This window comes from Gymnoscopelus braueri (genome assembly GCF_963280865.1).
Source record: "Gymnoscopelus braueri genome assembly, chromosome: 13".
Lineage (NCBI taxonomy): Eukaryota > Metazoa > Chordata > Actinopteri > Myctophiformes > Myctophidae > Gymnoscopelus > Gymnoscopelus braueri.
In genome coordinates, this window is record NC_137615.1 from 40,670,262 (window position 1) to 40,690,498 (window position 20,237).

Genomic DNA, 20,237 nt, shown 5'->3' on the forward strand with positions numbered 1-20,237 from the left:
TTATTTTTAATTTAAATGTATTTTACTTTAATTGATTTTAATTGTTTTAATGTGATACAGCAATCAATTGTTTTGCTCTTTCTGTCTGCATTGCTTGTATCGTACCTTGGCACCACTGAAAATGAGGGCTCGCCATCAACGTGTTTTCCAAGGTTTTAAATAAATAAATGATAATGATAATTATATTGAATGTTGACATTTCTCAACAAAAAACTTTAAAACGTTGCATATCAGCAACCATTACATGACCGGATGGTATGAGTCATAAGAGATATATAGACAGGAACAGATAGTAACAGTATGATATGAATAAATGCACAATAAAACATGTTTACATTGTAGATGAAATCTTGTTTCATTGGGCATGCAGTATGATAAAGCAGTGACCATGGTGTCACAAATATCTACAGTATTGCGCAGATGAGAGTGGATTTAGAAAATGGTTAAGGATATCAAGCCTAAAATAAATCATAACAGTCCCCCTCTTTTGTCCTGAAAGGACAAGACACTTGCTGTTATGCTGGGTCCACCTTGATACAGCAGGGACCGAAAAATTCACTACACCTTATCAACTCACTCATGCCACTGTAGCAGTTTTACGATGTGTAATGTTACACAGTTGCATCCAGAAAATATGGCATCATTGACTTCAGTGGAGACATAAAGGCGCTTTTATATTTAGAATGTAGCCATTATAAATATGGTCACCAAACACATTTGTAATTGTAAGTAAAGGCACATTTTTATTTTGAATGTAGGCATTATTAATATGGTCACCAAACAATGTTATAGTTGCAAGTAAAATATAAACTTAAATCATTTTCATATATTAAAATGATGCATTAAAATGCATCATTTTGCATATATTAAACAACACTAAACAGACGGAGAGCGGTAGACACGGGCGTTACCGCTCAGATCAGCGGGGATCTCGCCACGATCATTGTTGTTTTGTCCTCCTGCACGGTGCGGGGAAAAGAAAAGCTCACCACAATCCAGCTCTTGCCGCCCGCGTGCGCGTCCACAAACGAGCACGAGCGCGAGAATTTCACGGGACGGCGCCCGCTCGCCTCAGCGCCCCTCAACTTCTCCGCTCGTCCCAAATAATCGCCCGCCTCTCTTTGAAAATGAATTACATTGGCGCCTCGGCCGCTTTCCGTCTGAAATTACCTTTACTCTGTGTACTATTACACCTGATAATGGCCAAAACAAACAAACAAGCACAAAACTCAAATGTGTTTTGTGACTGTGTACGATTATCAACATATCCTTTTGGCAAATTTTCATTATCATTTAAATTTCAGAGAATGTACTGAGAAAAAATATATATATTTACGATTGTGTATATTAAAAAAAAAAATCTAATAATAATAGTAATATGGAGTGGTAAGCATTAATACAGCACCCATGGAGCAGTTAGGGGTGAAGCGTCTTGCTAAGGTATAGTGCTGGGGCCAGGGGACGAACCGGGGACCCTCTGATTCCCAGGCTGCTTCTCGACCCTTTCAGCTAGGCATTATTTATGAATCTATACCCTTGTATCAGAAACGGAATTATCTTTGCTACGACTGGTGATCTCAGAGTTAGTGTTGGATCGAGACACCTCTTCGAAGGTGACCTCCAGCACTTTTAGGATAGACTTGCAAACTTCACGCTTGGAATTCCGGCCCATGAACAGGTACAGCAGCGGGTTCAGGGAGCTGTTAATAAACGCCAGGCCGGCGGTTATGGGAATCCCGATGGTGGTCACATGATCCAGTGTTTCATCGCGCTCTGTCGCCATGTAATTCATCAACTCAATGAGTTCCATGATGTGATAGGGGGCCCAGCACAGGAAGAATGTGGTGATGACAGCTGCTATGATTTTGAAGGGGCGACTTGAGTGGCTAGCCAGCGAGCGATTCCTCCTAAGCCGGTGGATGATAACGCCATAGCAGGAGATGATGATGGTGAAAGGGACCGCAAATCCCAGGAGAAAGCCAGAGATAACCACGGCCCGGTGTCGAAACTTCCTCAGCTGGACCACTGCGGGTGTCTTCATGTCATCGGAGAATGCAAAGTTGTTGTAGCAGTCGGTGATGTTCTCATTATTGTGGGAGTAGGTCTCTGTGTCCCGAAAGATTAAGTCTGGGGAGCTGAGAACCAAGGCCAGAACCCACACGCCCAAAACCATGCAAGATGCCTTTCTCATGCTGCGCCAGTTTTGGGCCCACACTGGCCACACCACACAAACACATCTATCAACACTGATGACCATCAGAATGTAGACACTGGCAAACATGTTCAGGTAGAGAACGGTATAGTTCAGTTTGCACATGAATTTGCCAAAAGGCCAGTGCCTGTCCATGGCCATGTATGTGATGGTCAGGGGCAGGAACGCTGTGAAGAGGAAGTCGGCCACAGCGAGGTTGAGGTACCAAATGGTGTTGATGGTTTTCCTCATTTTGAAGCCTGTCACCCAGATGACGGCTCCGTTCCCCAGCACGCCAAGTATGAAGGCCAGGCTGAAAACGATGATGGATATGATCTTTAGAGATTGTTCAGCAGGGTCGTGTTCAGATGCGTTATAGGCAGCAGCTGTGGTCATAAGCTCCATTATTGTCCTAAAACCTGAAAATAACAAAACAAAGGTACATGCTTGGTTTTATCTCACATTTCTTAATAGCAGAGAGAATTGTCAGAATTTTCAACCTGTGCCCCATTTTTGGATTGTGTGGTCACCATAGGAAAGGTACAGCAGGAGTGAAAAGTATTGTCCATCTGTTCGCTTCCTAGCCATTTCACTTTCAGGGGACATTCAGGTGAATTTTACAAATACAGGCTTATATTATTTATTGTTCAAGTTGTCTCTGGATTTATTTGTCTCTGGGTATAGACAGGTCAAAATGGTTGAACCCCCCAAAAATGTGTACAAAATGTTTTTCAATGGATTCTGACACTATTGGGCATGCTAAATAGCATACTAAAAATACTGTATATCTTCCAGAAAGGCGTCATTCTCAATTTGCCGTCCAAGATGGCTGCCAGGAGCTTAAAATGGCTATATCTCAATAACTATTCAGTCTGATCTTAGTCCTGTTCTCCCTCTACATAATACCCCTTGGTGCTCTTATAAACAGTTTTGAAGGCATTTCTTATCATTGTTACGCTGATGATACACAGTTGTGTCTTTTAAGCAAAATGACCTCAGCAAATTCACAGTCATGCATGACTTTTTAACTGGAATTAACAACTGGATGGCACAAAACTTCCTACAGCTTAACACTGACAAAACATCCTTATTATAGGCCCTGAGAGTATTTCTAATGCAAATCAGCTGTCCCTGGGTTCACTGGCATCCAATATTACACATACCGCAAAGAACCTGGGTGTCTTTTTTGACAACCACATGAACTTTGCGTTGCATGTAAAAAAAAGGTTACCCAGTCATGTTTCTACCACTTATGCAATATTGCAAAAATCTAACCAATCCTTACTTCTCACGACCTAGAAAACATCATACATGCAGCCTTTGTCTCTTCCCGTCTTCACTACTGTAACGGACTCCATACTATCCTGAGCCGTTCCTCTATTCACCGACTGCAACTAGTACAGAATGTGGCTGCCAGAATCCTCACCAACACCAACCGTAGAGCACACACCGGTGTTGGCCGCGCCATTAACTGGCTGCCCATTAATTCCAGAATAGATTTTAAAATCCTTTTAATAACCTATAAAGCACTACCACTTTATATCACGGACTTACTGCACTCAAAGCCCAATGTGAGATCTCTCAGGTCCTCTGACAAAGAAAGGCCTTCTGGAAATACCCGTGACCAAACTCAAAACTAAGGGTGACCGGGCCTTTGCGGTGGTTGCTCCTACACTGTGGAACGCTCTACCCTTGGCGATAAAAAATGCTGAGTCAGTTGACGGTTTTAAGAAGTGTTTAAAAACAACAATTTGTTTCGTAAGCACTTTGTCTTAAGAAGTTCTTACCTGACCTGTGCAGGTCAATGTTTTGCTTTACTTCTTGTTGTGCTATTGCTCTTATGTGCCTTGTTTTAACTTGATTGTTTTATTATTGTCCATTGTACAGCACCTTGTAACATTGTTTCGAAAGGTGATTTATAAATAAAATGTACTTACTTACTTACTAATACTAGGGTTTAGGGCCCAATTTATCCTTTAAGTTCTACCTGCTACAAGTGTCAGTAAAACTCCATAACCATTTGCAGTATAATTGCCTAAACTTGTTGATGAAACATTTCACACAACACTTACAAGCCTCAATTAACACTGATATGACATTCATGAAATACATTTAAAAAGAAAAGTGTTTGTCAACTGCCAGGTATTTTAATTAATAATTAATGAATTGCAGACATTAGGACATATCAATACATTTCATTTCAAAATACATTTGGCAGCCCCTTTTTAGTAACTCTGAGGACCCCCTTTGGGGTCCCGGACTCCCTAAGACCCATGCTCTGGATTAAAAAGTAAAGATACCTCTTTCAATATGGCGAAGGGATGTCGGCCAGAAAACTGTCCTGTTCAAACTCTATGAATGCTGAGGAGCTCAGATGACTCTGAAGGTCTTCTGAAATGTGTGAGCTGCAAAGAGTGCCACCTCAACAAATACATACGGCTGACGCCACGTAATTGTTGAGGCGGTACTACTTGCAGCACTTTGATACAGTTAACTTCAAAATATATGGTGGTATATACTTCTGCTATAAAAGGGTTTCTTATGTGTGCGCCTTCTGTCACGCTCCCTTCTGTCACACGCAAGTAAATGTATGCATTTGTGCGGTCAGTGGTGGAAAGTAACTAAGTGCATTTACTTAAGTACTGTACTTAAGTACAATTTTGAGGTATTTGTACTTTACTTGAGTATTTCCAATTTCCAATACTTTTACTTCAACTCCACTACATCTCAGAGGCAAATATTGTACTTTTACTCCTCTACAATTATTTGAAAACTTTAGTTACTAGTTACTTTGCAGATATAAATGATTACATTATAAAACATACATTAACCACTTTAGCCCTATCTTTTATTTGAAAATAGCCGATGTACAAGCTATAACAACGTGTCGCGATGCGGCGCGTTGTGAGCTTGTAGATCTGCTATTTTCAAACATTTCAGCACTTTTACTTTTGGTACTTTAAGTACATTTTGATACCACTACTTTTGTACTTCTACTCAAGTAAATGTTGAATTCCGGACGTTTACTTGTAACAGAGTACTTCAACATTAGTATTGATACTTTTACTTAAGTAAAACAATTGAGTACTTTTTCGACCACTGTGTGCGGTGGGTTTGGAAGTATAATGGGAGTGACTGATTATTAAAACTTCACTCTAGTATATGCCAAAACCTTCTGCTGTATGCATAGATCCTATACACATTATAGACTGAGATATACCTTAATGCAAAGATCACATGGGTGTGCATGTGCCTAAAGTTTCACTTCTACATTGGGGCGTACAGTGTATGGCACCACAGCCAACCAACCCCAAACCCCGCCCCTTGCAACCACACATGGATCTTTTTTTTTCACAAACAAAAGAGAAGACAAATTAAAATGTTAATAATAGACAAAGGTCTGACTGTAATATGATATCAGCAGAGCACAACCATATTTTTTTTTTCAGCGATGGTGATTAAAGGGAACATGGAAAGGACACTTTCCATGTTCCACAAATCATTTGACTTGACATCTCCTGCCAAGAAGGTTTTACCAAATGAGTGACTGACGGAAAATGGGTTTAGTTGGCAGAGCATTTGGTTCAGCGAATGCGGTTAAATGTACTAGCAATTCAGAAGAAAAACTGTAAGGGCCCAAGGAAACAGCTGTTGAGGTTTAACAGTACCACTATGTTGCTGACAGAGGGAGCAAGAGTGCTGCTGGCTCACTGGCATCAGGTCCAAGGTGTTGAACATCAACTACTGTACTTTCTATCATTCTCTCACTCCAAGGCTGTAATTGATGATTGCATATTTCAGACAATATATATTTTAGACAATCAAAAAGAAAAAAAATTGCAACCATTACTTCTTTCCCCTAAATTTTCAAAACACAAATATAATGGATTTTCATGAATCTCTGTTCCTGTCAAATGTCACACCAACTCAATAAGTTAAATCGTATAAATTCAACTACCTTGATGAAAAAAAAAGAAATCTGCGCTAGATTGCATAGGCGAAACTCTTCTGGAACCCAAAGTGTTTCTGAATTACCACATGACTACCAAGGTCTAGGACCTTTCCAGATGCTAAATGCCTAAAGTGTGTGTGTGTGTGTGTGTGTGTGTGTGTGTGTGTGTGTGTGTGTGTGTGTGTGTGTGTGTGTGTGTGTGTGTGTGTGTGTGTGTGTGTGTGTGTGTGTGTGTGTGTGTGTGTGTGTGTGTGTGTGTGTGTGTGTGTGTGTGTGTGTGTGTGTGTGTGTGTGTCTATAGAGCCCTGGCATTCAGTAGGCAGTGCAACAGATAATAGGGTTTCAAATTGTTTCAATTGGTCAGCAAAATGGGTTATCGGCATATAAGTGATATATTACACTTGAAGTAACTCTCTGGATGTACGCGCTGTGGGGACGCTTTGGTTAATCTGGTGAGAGGTGTTTATCTGATTATTCTCAGACACCCACTGGGTTACCCCTGGCCTCCTTCATGACCAAATGGCCACTTTCCTTCCTACATGCCCATATAAGGGTATTTAATAGACCCCAATCATATAACCTGTATTGTTACGCCCTGGTTAAAATATGGCTGTCGTGAATTGCACTTCAGATACTTCACACTAATTGTATATCTGTTTGTGAGGTAATTGTTTATCCCCCAAATCACAAAGCCTAATTTCACCACAAATAAGTCAGTGGGTCCAAAAACGTAGTTACTGCACTTTGGCTTTGTAGAGCCGTGGATGTTCACAAAATGTTAAAGCTACATAAGTAAAAAAGAATCTTCCTTTCTTTCTTCCTCCTGCCCTTATATTTTCTCTAGCAAAGTGACAATCACAATAGTCACCAGTGGTGGACAGTAACGGAGGAAATGTACTTGAGTACTGTACTTAAGCACAGATTCTGAGGATCTGTACTTTACTTGAGTATTAGATTTTTTTGATACTTATTACTCTTACTTGAGTACATATCCGAGACAAATATTTTACTTTTACTCGAGTACATTTCTAAGAAGGCTGTAAAGTACTGAGTACTTTTAGGTTGGCTGTTTTTTCCACACTTCTGCTCTCACACTAGCATGTTTCTGGCTTCCCTCTCCGCTCGCCTCTTTGTTACATCTTGTATGGTTGTATAGGAGTAAAAGTATTTAGTTCTGGTTACTCAGTCATTTCTATTTTATTTTGTATAGGTGTTTCTGCAGGCTTTGTATAACGTAGTGGTTCTACAAGCACATCAGTGCATGCAGTGCAGGTGGTTTCAGAGAGTTACTTCTCTGAAACAAGAGTTATGAGATCTACTAAAAGAGGCACTATGTAACTTTTTTTTAATGAATGAAATGTAATTTTGTCGAATCTGTATGGTAGAGTATGTTAATACAATATAACTTATCCAATTGGGGTGGTTATATTTTGACTCCCTGCTCTTCTATTGAGACATTTATTTTGTGTCAAAGGTCATGTCTCACCAAGACACTGACATGAATTGTGACCTGATGTGTCAGTATAGGAAATCAAAGGTTGTTTGTGTGGAGACCAAGCAAGTCGACTTGTCTGTCTGCCATCTTGTTTTGACAGGGTGAAGTTCACCGCTGTGCATGTCGGCGCCATCTTGTTTTGACAAGGTGAAGTTAACGGTTGTGCGTGTGGGTAGATATGAAACATCCTCTGCTCTCGTGTGTGTGGGTATATGAAACATCCTCTGCTCTCATGAGAGCAGAGGATGTGGTCACAAAGAACATTTCTTGCAAACAACACCTGCCTCTCTGCAACCACCATCTCTGACTGCAGGCATGGATGCCGATTTATGTTGGGTGGGTAGAGATGAATGTCAGTTGGAAACATTGTACTCGCAATAAAATACTTTTTTTGCTGTAAGTGAAGACAGTGTGCACGATCATCATTCTTTCCTATATGCACTGGCTGCCTGCTCCTACAGTCGGTGCCTATTGACTTTGTCGTTTCTCATGTTGACATCACACTCCTCATTTGCCTCACTCACTCGTGCAGTAAATCTAGTTCCAAATACTACCACGAGGTGGCGCTTTGGAGTCACTTTTTTTTTGTTTCAGACAGACAGACAGACAGACAGACAGACAGACAGACAGACGAGATGTGAGTCCTGACCTGGGACTGAAAAATAGCAGATCTACAAGCTCACAATGCCTGGCGTGTGTGTGTGATTATAATTATAATTATAATTAATATAATATACTATTATATACTACTATACACGTCGTGTAGGCCTATACTTGTAGATTGGCTATTTTTTTTCTGTTCTCGCATCATTTGCTGTGTAGTATTTAAGTTACTTCTTTCTATTGTTTTGAAAATGCTCAGTTAGCGTAGTGGTGAAAGCTGACGACCATTGATTCCACGATCCGCGTTCGAATCCCACTCCATGAACAAATATAATTGCTATTTTTGAATTTATATCGTAAAATCAATGTTAATGTAACTCTGAGAGTGTACAAATGGATCGCGGTTTTAGCCGTGGTTGCCGCAGTTAACCGCAGTTTGGGTGGATTTGGGTCAATCAAATATAATTATTAATTAATATCGGATAAACCACGGGTGAAATATTGCGGTAAATAAATTAATGACATCTAATATATCTATCCATAAAATAGCTAAATCTCTGCGTGCTTGTGTCTGTGTGAGTGTGTAGAGCAGCCTCTGTGCGATTTGATCACAAAATGCATTGATTTAGCCTATGGAATGTCGTGCGTCTTTTTTCTTTTTTTTTAACCAGTCACTACCGTTCTGGCTGAATTCAACCGGGTGTTCGTACTTTCTCTATTTACAACCCGTACATCTACATAAACGTTCAGATTTCAAATATAAAGTGCTTAACTCATGGCCATGGATGTTACAATTCACTTCGAGTGGGTATAAGTACCTGTATCTTCCGTATTGTTCAATAAAAAGCATTTTAATCCGATCGGCGGCCATTTTCTCATAGAGTTATAATGTATCAGAGTGCAATACTCCTCCCAACCGATAGGGTCGCGTAAATGAAAGGCCAACAGCGAGGCGTTTGTTTTCATTCTTATAAGACCGCATGGCTCATTTATATGCACGTGAAAGTAACTAAGCGGAAAGTAACTAAGTACATTTACTCCATGTCCACTTGTTGCTGACGGGGATGCGTATTTGGTTGTACACACGCAGACGCAAGGGTGGCGTTTTCAGTCCGGAATTCAAATCATGATGCAACTTTTATGGGACACTGTTGTACAACAAAGTAGAATTCATTTGTGAAGAAAGAAAACCCCATTAACAGTTGAAAATAGCCTACACCATTTCTGCCCATCCCTCTAACTTCATGTAGGCCAATTGGTGCATTAAAAATATAAAAATTGGCCGCTCTGAATTTGTATCTGAACAAATACTTTGATAGAAGAGATACAGAGGTAGGCTACTGTAGGGGGGATAGCAGAGTTCCTCACTTGGCTTATTTGAATAGGCTGCATATCATTAACATAACCGGTTTGGCAAGAGCCTGGGCCAGTGTTGTAGGCTAGCGCTAATTTTGGAAGTGGGGGAGCGCGGTTCTTGAGCCAGGCCGCGCTGCGCTAAAACGCACTGTCTGTGCCTGTGGTGGCCTACTGAAAGCTATAATAACATAGTAGTAATGACAAGGGTGCAATTATATTCAATGATATTTAATTGTTTTGTGGAAAACGCATGGCTCATCATGCTTAATTAAAGAGAGACTCACTTGCCTTTTCTTAGTGCTTTTCATTGTTTGGACAGAAGACATTATAAACATTTAGCCAATATTCGATCATCATTAAATAACAGACAGTGAACTGTAAACTGGTGACAGCATGTCATGGATAGCACATTAATTCTTAAACAATATTGAGGAAGAAATAAGAATAGAAATAAAATAAAACAAACCAAAAAGACGCCAATAACCCCTGTCTTATAAAAATTGCCAAAGTGGGTCTGGGTTATCTGACATGACAGGCTGTGCCACTCTGGTTTTTGTGCTTTCTGCCGCGCGATGTGCTCGCAGCCAAGTCTTGACATAAGGCTCTGGATTCCAGGACCTGAGCGGAGGTCCATACTGTCTAATAAACATCAGAGCCGACACACGTTCTGTATGCAGTCGCGAACGGAGTGATGTTATGAGGTTCAATGTTCATCAAACTAAAGCCGCACTCGCATTCTGCCGAGCTGCATGGAATGAGCATATTACAGTTAATAAGGGGTGCAGCTGGTACCTTTCTCCCTCCACATTCTATGTAGGCCTATAGTCCCTAAAAGCATTCACTGAAGATTTTTCTAAGGGTTTTCTAAATCTCACCTGCACAACCCAATATTATGCTGTTGTTACAAATTTAATGCAGTAAACATGAACGTGCTGTCACAGATGATCCGATCATCTTTATTTTTAAATTTATGATGAAAGCCGCACACGCAAGAGAGAGAGAGAGAGAGAGAGAGAGAGAGAGAGAGAGAGAGAGAGAGAGAGAGAGAGAGAGAGAGAGAGAGAGAGAGAATTCACCAGCACCATGGGTTTAACGAGACATCAGCGCAAAATGAAAATGCGACGTTTATTAAACGTGCTGTCACAGATGATCCAATCATCTTATAAAAAATGTAAGCATATGCCAAGATAACTGAGAATATATAGCTGATGATGAGCTAAATATATTTGTTTAATGTCGAAGTTTTTATTTTTAAACTTTATGATGAAAGCCGCAGAGCTTTGTGCCTCGTCATGTATTGTTTCTATATTATAACAATGTGCTCATAAAACTAAACTAAACTTGACAGCAATATGGAAAATCTTATAAATATATTTCATAGAATAACCGGTTAATAGAAATAATGAAATAACGGTTAAAAGGGGCAGATAGGAGCGTTGACGCCCGTTACTTTATTGTATTTATTTATTAATGCAGGAGCGCGAGGTAATAAATGTCACATGTGTACTGTATGCAACAGACATGATATCTCTCTGTCTTTCTAGGAAGTTAAGAGTTAAATATATATTTTAATTATTTAATATAGCAACATTAGGCTATTTCAAAATGCTTAATTATTTTATTCATCAGTGCCACTGAAACACCACCACAGAAATAAACAAACAAACAATTTGTCAATTCAAATGAGCTATGGCATGAGAAAAAATACGTTTACATTTTCCAAAGCAAGTGTCAAAACATAATACAAAAGTGTAAAGTAAAGGGAGAGGATACAGTAACTGTAGGCAGCTCTAGGCAGTAGACCGCTGCTGCCCCTAGTGGCACAGAGTGGAAATAAGTGGAAATAACACATGTCCTGCGTGACACGCATGAGATGCCAGAAAAAAAACGACAAAGTCAATAGGCAATGACTGTACGCACCTGTCCCAGTAGGTGTGCAAAATGATTATTATTTTTTAACTACATTTCAAGTCATACAATTTGATTATTGGCTGATGATGAAACCATAACTGGTATAAGGACTTTGCAGATTACAGGGAGAGAGTTTGAATGACAGAAATCTGTTCACAATAACACACGGTATCAGAGCGGGTACATCATGCATCCTGTGCACGTTACAAAGCATCACACAATAGTCATCCGACCGACACATTTCCTGTGGGTGCTCGGCTTTCTCATTGGGTGCTCACTGCTCGGGCTCCCCGGCACCCACAGGATTGGCGCTAATGTCTGCAGGTCTCTGCACAAACATACACTGAACAGAGAGAATGTTCTGTTTTCTATGTCACCTGTATGCATGCAGAATGAGCATGTAAGGTAATCACCAGATGTTCTGATGAAAAAATATGTGTAATCACGGTAATCAAAACGCCCTTCATGACAGTTACTCTATGCATTTATTTTTATTATTATTATTTTTTATAGGACAGATGGCCGCAGTTTAAAGTTAGCTCCATGTCCTAATCGTTGAAGCTGAATATTATTGTATCTTGACAAAAAGGTCACAGTTGATGGCCCTGGATCTGAGAATTTGTACCAAATAGATTGTCTTTACCACCAAAGTACATTAAGAACTGGAATATAATTAATGTGATCTGAGTCACTCATGAGTGACTCCTGTTATTTCCTCATTAGAAAATAATTCTCTTTTGAGTCACTGGGGTTCACACTGGTCCCGAGGAAGACTAAGCTGACCGCGCTTTTGTGGTGGCCCACATCAGATCGGCAAAATCCATCGAGATGTTTAAGTCCTTACAAAAAACTCACCTTCTCTCTGGCTTTTAACAACATCCACTCCGAAATATTCCTATTTTAACTCATATCTAATGTGTACCTTCTGTGTACATACTGTAAAGGTGTAAATGAACAATCTCGCTCTATGTCTGTGTCTCCTATATGCATGCATGTTATGTGTTTTATACATGTTTTTGTTTTTGTGTTTTTGTTTTTGTTCTTTGATTTGATGTGTTGCTTTTCTTTTACCTGTGCAGCACTTTGGTCAACTAAGGTTGAGTGAAAATGTGCTCTATAAATACGGTTTGATTGATTGATTGATAAGCTAGTAACTCCCATCATGATGACTGACTATCAGATGACAATACCTGAGTCTCAGACACAGCAGAGAATGTAAGGGAACTACTACTGGCAGTAGAAATGGAGTGCAGGAAGATCTGCCTCAAGGATCTGGCTCGAGGTAGTCGAGGACTTCAAAGGACTTTTACTTTTACTTGTACTTTAAGTATTTTTAAAAGCATGTACTTTTGAATACTTAAGTATATTTAAAAGCAATTACTTTTTTACTCTTTCTTGAGTAACATTTTGACTGAGCTACTTTTACTTGTAGTGGAGTAAATTTGACCAGGAGTATCTGTACTCTACTCAAGTACTGGGGTTGAGTACTTTGTCCACCTCTGACTCTGATAGTCACTCATGTGACACATTTGCAGAGCTGGCCTCCATTAAGGGAGCTATTGGACTGATAGGCAGGCAGTCTATTAGTCAGACATGAATGTTTATGATTTAACTACCTTTTATTGAATGTGCATCACCCTTGCAACTGATAAGTGTCAGTCAACAGTCAACATCCTCTTCAACACACACACACACACACACACACACACACACACACACACACACACACACACACACACACACACACACACACACACACACACACACACACACACACACACACACACACACACACACACACACACACACACACACACACACCCACCCACACACACACACAGGTGGCCATTTCAGAAAGAATGACTGATAAGGTTGCGTAGGGAGCGGCTTTATAATCCAAATGTGTGTTAGACACACCTAACAGAAGGAAACTGAGAGAGAGCAAATGCTCATTCAAAGAATTAAACCGCAAGGGTGCAGTCATCTCGGATCAATACCGAGGAGACAAAACATAGACGACAACTTGCTGGGGAATCCTAAAAGAAGCCAAACTTTGGCGCACAGGCTTACACTATCTACCAGATCGCCATCACCATGGTTACGCTGGACGTTGGCACGCTGACGGTGCCCGTGGGCATCGTGAGGCTCCTGGAATTGCTCTTCACCTGTATCTCCTTCAGCCTGGTGGGGTCAGTGGGACACTCCACCTTCTCCTTCTGGACCTGGTGCATGTTCACCTGGTGCTTCTGCTTCTGTGTCACCCTGCTCATCCTGGGCCTGGAGTTATCTACGCTCCACACTAAGATACCCATCTCCTGGAATGACTTCACTTCTGCTTTCTCCATGCTGGCCACTCTCATGGTGGGTTGACATTCAATGACTACTATTGGATGGTTGGGGGGGGGGGGGGGGGGGGGGGGGCGGGATAGCCACACGGTAGTCAAATAAAAAAGTTGTGTCGTGTTAAAAGGAAGGAAATATATATATATATACCATAGACTGTATAAAAGAGATGGACAAAGTCACACCCCTAGACTCTACAGACCGTAAATGAAGCCTATTTATCAACGATTTCAAATCCGCCATCTTTAATGTATACAAAAAAAAGCAACCGGAAATCAATCGCTAAATGAATGCTATTGGTTGGGTAGCTTGTCAATCAAGAGCGGGGGCAGGGAATGAATGCTATTGGTTGTGTAGCTTGTCAATCAAATCATCCCGCCCCTCCTAGAGCATAACCTACTTTATCGTCAATTTTAAAATAAATGGGAACGTTACCAAAACGCATATCATGATGATTGAAAGAAGACTTTAAACTAGCGACTGAAAGCATATAGTATTTATGTTTATTAAGGTAAGAAAATCAAGTCTAAAGTTCGTCATCATCATCATGTCTGACCTTATGTCTGATCATGTTGTTTCTCAAGCCAGAGTGACAAAGCAGTGACAATTTTAAAAGTAAAATTAGCAATACCACAATCTAGAAAGTAAAAGTCCTGTATTCAAAATTGTACAAAAATATTGGCATCAATTACTTAAAGCACCAAAAGTAAAAGTACTATTATGCAGAAAATACAAATTTGTCTAAATCTTTCAAAAATAGCAGATCTACTAGCTATTTCTGAATAGCCAAGGTATAAAATACTAGGGTTTAATCTTTCATCTAACTAACTAAGGTTTTCAAATAATTAGAAAGTGCCTGTGAAATGTTGTGGAGTATAAAGTATAAAGTACTGACAAATGGAAATACTCCATTAAAGTAAAAGTACCTAAAAAATGTACAGTAATTATGTAAACAAGTAGTGACAGTACTTTCTAAACACCACCACCTCCATGTTATATCATCTTATGACTTTTCATTCGACCAGATGCTGGCAGCCTCCATCATCTACCCCAGATTCTTTGCCTGCTCTTCCTGTGGGAGGCCTATTGGAGCCACGGTTACCTCCTGCATCGCCTTCATCCTGTACGCCACAGAGGTGGGGCTGACCCGCGCCAAACCTGGAGAGATCAGTGGCTTCCTGTCCACAGTCCCAGGCCTCCTCAAAGTTCTCGAGGCGTTCGTGGCCTGCATTATCTTCACGTGTTTGGGCTCCGGCAAAATCACACACCCAGGGATCCAGTGGTGCATAGCCGTCTACTCCATCTGCTTCATCGTCGCCCTTCTCGTCATCATCTTCACCATCGGCCGTCTGCTGACTCTCTTCCCCGCGCCCTTTGAGAAAGTTCTGACCGGCTGCAACGTGCTGGCTGTGATGATGTACATGACCGCTGTGGTGATCTGGCCCTATTACTTCTTCAAGAACAATCCAAATCCAGGCGAACTGGCGGTGGTGGTCGCCGTCCTGACCGGTTTCAACCTCATTGCTTACATCGTGGATAGTGTTTATTCTGTCAAGTTGTCTTTTTTCGTCCGTTCAGAATAGGTCGCAGGTTTGCCTGCCTGTTTGAGCTTGTAGATCAACTATTTTCAGATTTCTTTTTACTTTGTTTCGCCTAATGACAAGCCCAAAATAGGGACATGCCAGATTGAAAGTGGTTAAAATACTGCATATAGTTTTGGGTGTATAGAATCTGCCTCTGAATTAGGAAATCGCTAAATGAATGCTATTGCTATTTTTTACCTCTATACACTAAATATCTTCACCTATAAAAGCCAATCTACACACTCACAAGGTTGTGTGCTTGTAGATCTGCTATTTTTGTTGAATGTTCGCCCCAGAATCGGTACGCTAGGATTCATGTGGTTAAGGCACAAAATTGTTTCTTACTGGACCAGTCTCTCTTACACCCTCATCCATGACAGCCTGGTATGGCCTGATATGCATCCTTTACACACTGTCCATTAGCAGACATAGAGCTACGTGAGCAGCTCTGTTTTGAGTGAGTTTGATTTTATGAAGCTCTTTTTTAAATAGACGAGACTGCTGGACAGTAAATCGAGGTTGGATAAGACTAAAGATTGTTTGTTGTCTCTGTTAAAAAGTACAACTTCTGATGCTGGAAATGCCTCTACTTATTTTGCCACTGAAAATAGCCGATCCCCAAGCTCAGAGGCACACTAGGTGTACACTGTGTCAGGAATCAGGATACAAAGTTCTTTAACATGTTTAATTTTATAAGTGATACTATTAATCATTCACCAAACACCACTTTGATCTGCATACTGGGTTAGGCGTCTAGTGTTCCAATTCCTCGACTGACATGACAATGTGGCGCGTTTTGCTCCTCCTTCGAAAAACTGTTTGTGGAATACCCCCCCCAAAAAATCCATGGTAAAGATGTTTTAAGATTACAATATTTTACATTCTCATTGACCAATTGTTTTTCTTTTTCTGCAAGGAAGACGCATAAAACAGAGCCAGTTGGATAAAAAATCCAGTAAATAAAAAAGAATAATTCAGCACTTTTTGTATTGTTGTACAGTATACTGTATATTGCAACAACAATAATGTGTGCTTGTCACAAAATCCCAATGGCGCATCACCTGGACTTTGCGCACGCCTCGGCACACCAGTGTGCCTGGTCATACACTGCTTAGGAACCCCTAGTGTAGAAGATATTATGTTTGTTTAACATATAGGGATAGGAATGTTGACAGCCTTTTTCATTTGAAGCTTTGAACCATATCTTGCATTTTGATATAAAGCTATTTAAGTTGTTGTTTTATCATTTGTCTGTTTTTTTTCTTCACTATTTAAGTTGTAGTTGTAATCTAGCATATTAAATCCATACAGCCATAATAGATATAAATAAGTATATCAATTATGAATTTACTGCTATGGGACTGACTGACTGCACTATTTGGTGCAGTACATTGGTGTGAAAATGTGTAGTTGTCCTTGTACATTGTCACCCTTTGTCCCGGTGTGTTTGACAAGGTGTGTCTGAGTGTGTGTGTGTACCCATTAGGATGGAATGTGTAGGAGGAGGTGGGGTCCTGGACCGTGGTCACACTCCACAAACAGTCAACCTCACTGTCATGGCAGGTGGACATCATGTGAACACCTTGTTATGTTAGTGCAAAGATTAATCACAAGGACAAGGTATTCAGGGGACCATCTCTTTACTTCTCTCCCACATGTATACAACAGAGCAGCACGTTCACTTCCTCCTTCTCCTCACTTCTAACACTCTACCACCCTCTAGCGGCTGGATGCTTTAACTAATATCAGTAGTGCATACAAGTATACTATGAACACAACACACCTTAAAATAAAAATAATGTATGAAGAAGTGATCCAAACAATTTACAATGAATAAACTATAATAAACAGCAAAAGTCTTTGTAAAATATAATTCTGCAGTGTGCTATATGCCTATGTTCATGGTGGTGATTCGTTTTATATATTTTTTCACACAACGAATAGTGAAACAAGGCGATCTACAAGCTCACTAAGTGTAGTGATTATCTGCTATTATTGAACATTTTGGCATTTTTGGAAATGTCTTGCCTATTAATTACAAGCCCCAAATGGGGACATCAGGTTGAAAGTGGTTAACTTTTGACCAGGGATTATTACTCTCTTCAAAGGTCTAACTGAGGATCTTACAGCACTTCCTGTTGGCAGGAAAGGGAAGGTGAAGAGGAGGGAGAGAGAAAATATATAAAGAAAAGGAGTAAGATGCTGAATCACAGACCAAGACCAGCCGACAAGCTGTTATATTCATTGTAAACTTTAAAGGTCGCTGTTGCAGATTTTGTGGATGTTGCCTTTTGTTTATGTCCATCATGCTTTCCCCCCCAAGATGTTTATTATTTCTTTGTAGCTTTCAGATTTATCCCTAGAGGCATATTAACAATACAAATAAATCAATAAATCAATAACCATATCAGTTATCATCATACCATATCACATTGCTTATCAGTGGAAACATCTCTGCTGTACCCTTCCCTTCTATGAATCATCCCCACTCCCTGTTTCACTTTGACCAAGACAACACTGGAGTGGCTGAACTTGAGACTTTAGAACAAAAAGACTGTATCGCACGACACGTCCCACTCGAGTGTCGTTCGACAAAAATGGAAAAATTGAGACTTTTCTTTTCCATTTTATTATAAATTAGACCTCCCTTGGGCGGGGACCCGTGCTTGAGGGATTGGATGGAGATTAGCATCTAAGCAGTTCGTGGTTGATGGTTTGGGAACAGAGTCCAGTGCTTGTGTTGTGAGGTGAGCATGATAACAGTCTGTCAGCGTCCAATCAGGGACTAGAAGCGAGGATCATAAACTGCACAGATAAGCCCAGAGAAACACACAGGATGCTCTGTTTGAACACATGCCATCATTCACCTGAGTGTTTCACTCAGAGAACACACCCGTTTTAGGCCCTATAGTAGTCTACATGGAATGCTTCTAGTGTGTGGAAATTGGGCGGAAAACCAACCTGTTCCTGTTCAATTCCTGACAGGTTCTGTCAGGTGCTGAGGGGGCATGCACAGCAAGAAGAACATGTGCGGAGGGAAAAGAGGAGAGGAAACAAGGTGCCAAGGTGTCTACTGAACGACATGGCAGATAAAGGTTCCTGGAGATCGTCGAAAGGAATCATCGAGGTTCTGAAACGTTTAGAACTTTGAACCATAGACACAGAAGAAGCGTGAGCTGTATGAAAGTCACATCAAGGTGAGAAACTGACCTCATTCCGCACCAATCCAATCTCATCATGGTGCACGTGGACGTGCGCTCACTCACCCAGCCTGAGGGCGTCTTACGCATCGTGGCGACCGTCCTCACTTGTCTATCTCTGAGCCTGGTGGCGTCGGTAGGATATCATGCGTCCTCGTACTGGGCCTGGTGCATGTTCACCTGGTGTTTTTGCTGCTTCTTCACCCTCCTCATCCTCGTCCTGGAGTTCACCACCCTCAGTGCCAAAGTGCCCATCTCCTGGGACGACTTCACCACAGCCTTTGCCATGCTGGCGGCCCTCCTATGCCTGGCCGCCTCTGTCATCTATCCCACCTTCTTTACCTGCAAGATCTGCTACCGCCAGATCGGCGCCACGGTTGTGTCCTGGTTTTGTTTTGGCACATACGCCGGCATAGTGGTCCTGGCCCGTATTCGCCCCGCTGGGCAGGTCAGCGGGTTCCTCACCACGGTACCAGGGGTCCTGAAGATCCTGGAGACGTTCGTGGCCTGCATTATCTTCACATCGCTGAAACCAAACCACTACTCCCTGTCGCCGGCGCTCCAGTGGTGCATCGCTGCCTACTCCCTGTGCTTCATCTTTGCCCTCCTCATCGTCCTGCTGACTATCGGAGAGCTGCGGTCATTTTTCCCGTTCTCCTTTGACAAACTGGCGACTGTTTACAATGTCGTGGCGGCGGTGATGTACACGACGGCCATGGTGATCTGGCCACTGTACAGCTTCAAGGGCTACAGCGGGAGACCCGCCGACTGTCCCCGATTCTGTCCCTGGGATGGACTGGTGGTGGTGACCTTCATGACCATTGTCAATTTCATTGTTTATACAGTGGACGCTGTCTACTCCGTACGTCTGGTGTTCTTTACCAAGGATAGCTAAGATCCGTCTTTCAAACAGGACCATGAGATAATTGGACAATTCTTCTTCTTGTTCTTTCGGCTAATTCCCATCCGGTTTCCAACTGGTTCTGTTTTATGTGTCTTCCTTGCAGAAAAAGAAAAACAATTGGACAATGAGAATGAATCTTAAAACATTTTTACCTGGATATAGTTTTTTGTTTTGTTTGTTTGGAGGGGGGGGGGGGATATTCCACAAACTGTTTTTCTAAGGAGGAGCAAAACGCGCCACATTGTCATGTCACAGTCGAGGAATCACGGGAGACACAGGATTTGGAACACTAGACGCCTAACCCAGTATGCAGATCAAAGTGGTGTTTGGTGAATGATTAATAGTATCACTGATAAAAATTAAACATGTTAAAGAACTTTGTATCCTGACACAGTGTACACCTAGTGTGCCTCTGAGCTTGGGGATCGGCTATTTTCACACAAAACAAAATATATGTCAGGCATATGGCTGGCAAAATAAGTAGAGGCATTTCCAGCATCAGAAGTTGTACTTACTTTTTAACAGCGACAACAAACAATCTTTAGTCTTATCCAACCTCGATTTACTGTGCAGCAGTCTGGTCTATTTAAAAAAGAGCTTAATAAGATCGAACTCACTCAAAACAGAGCTGCTCACGTACTGTAGCTCTGTCTGCTAATGGACAGTGTGTAAGGGATGCATATCAGTCCATACCAGGCT

The 20,237-nt window shown here is 41.2% G+C and overlaps 2 protein-coding genes across 2 annotated transcripts; one reads left to right on the forward strand and one right to left on the reverse strand.

The window, feature by feature from the left end:
- Positions 1 to 1,212: 1,212 nt before the first annotated feature.
- LOC308099586 (chemerin-like receptor 1) lies at positions 1,213 to 2,596 on the reverse strand (the record flags this gene model as incomplete). The annotated part of the gene is made up of 1 exon (XM_080448323.1): positions 1,213 to 2,596. One exon carries the CDS (start codon positions 2,594 to 2,596, stop codon positions 1,529 to 1,531), a length of 1,068 nt encoding a protein of 355 aa, XP_080304449.1. The 3' UTR covers positions 1,213 to 1,528.
- Positions 2,597 to 13,602: 11,006 nt separating this feature from the next.
- LOC308099587 (uncharacterized protein) lies at positions 13,603 to 19,529 on the forward strand (the record flags this gene model as incomplete). Its single annotated transcript, XM_080448324.1, has 4 exons — positions 13,603 to 13,869; positions 14,877 to 15,428; positions 18,420 to 18,492; positions 18,637 to 19,529. 4 exons carry the CDS (start codon positions 13,603 to 13,605, stop codon positions 19,527 to 19,529), a joined length of 1,785 nt encoding a protein of 594 aa, XP_080304450.1.
- Between the last annotated feature and the right edge of the window lie 708 nt (positions 19,530 to 20,237).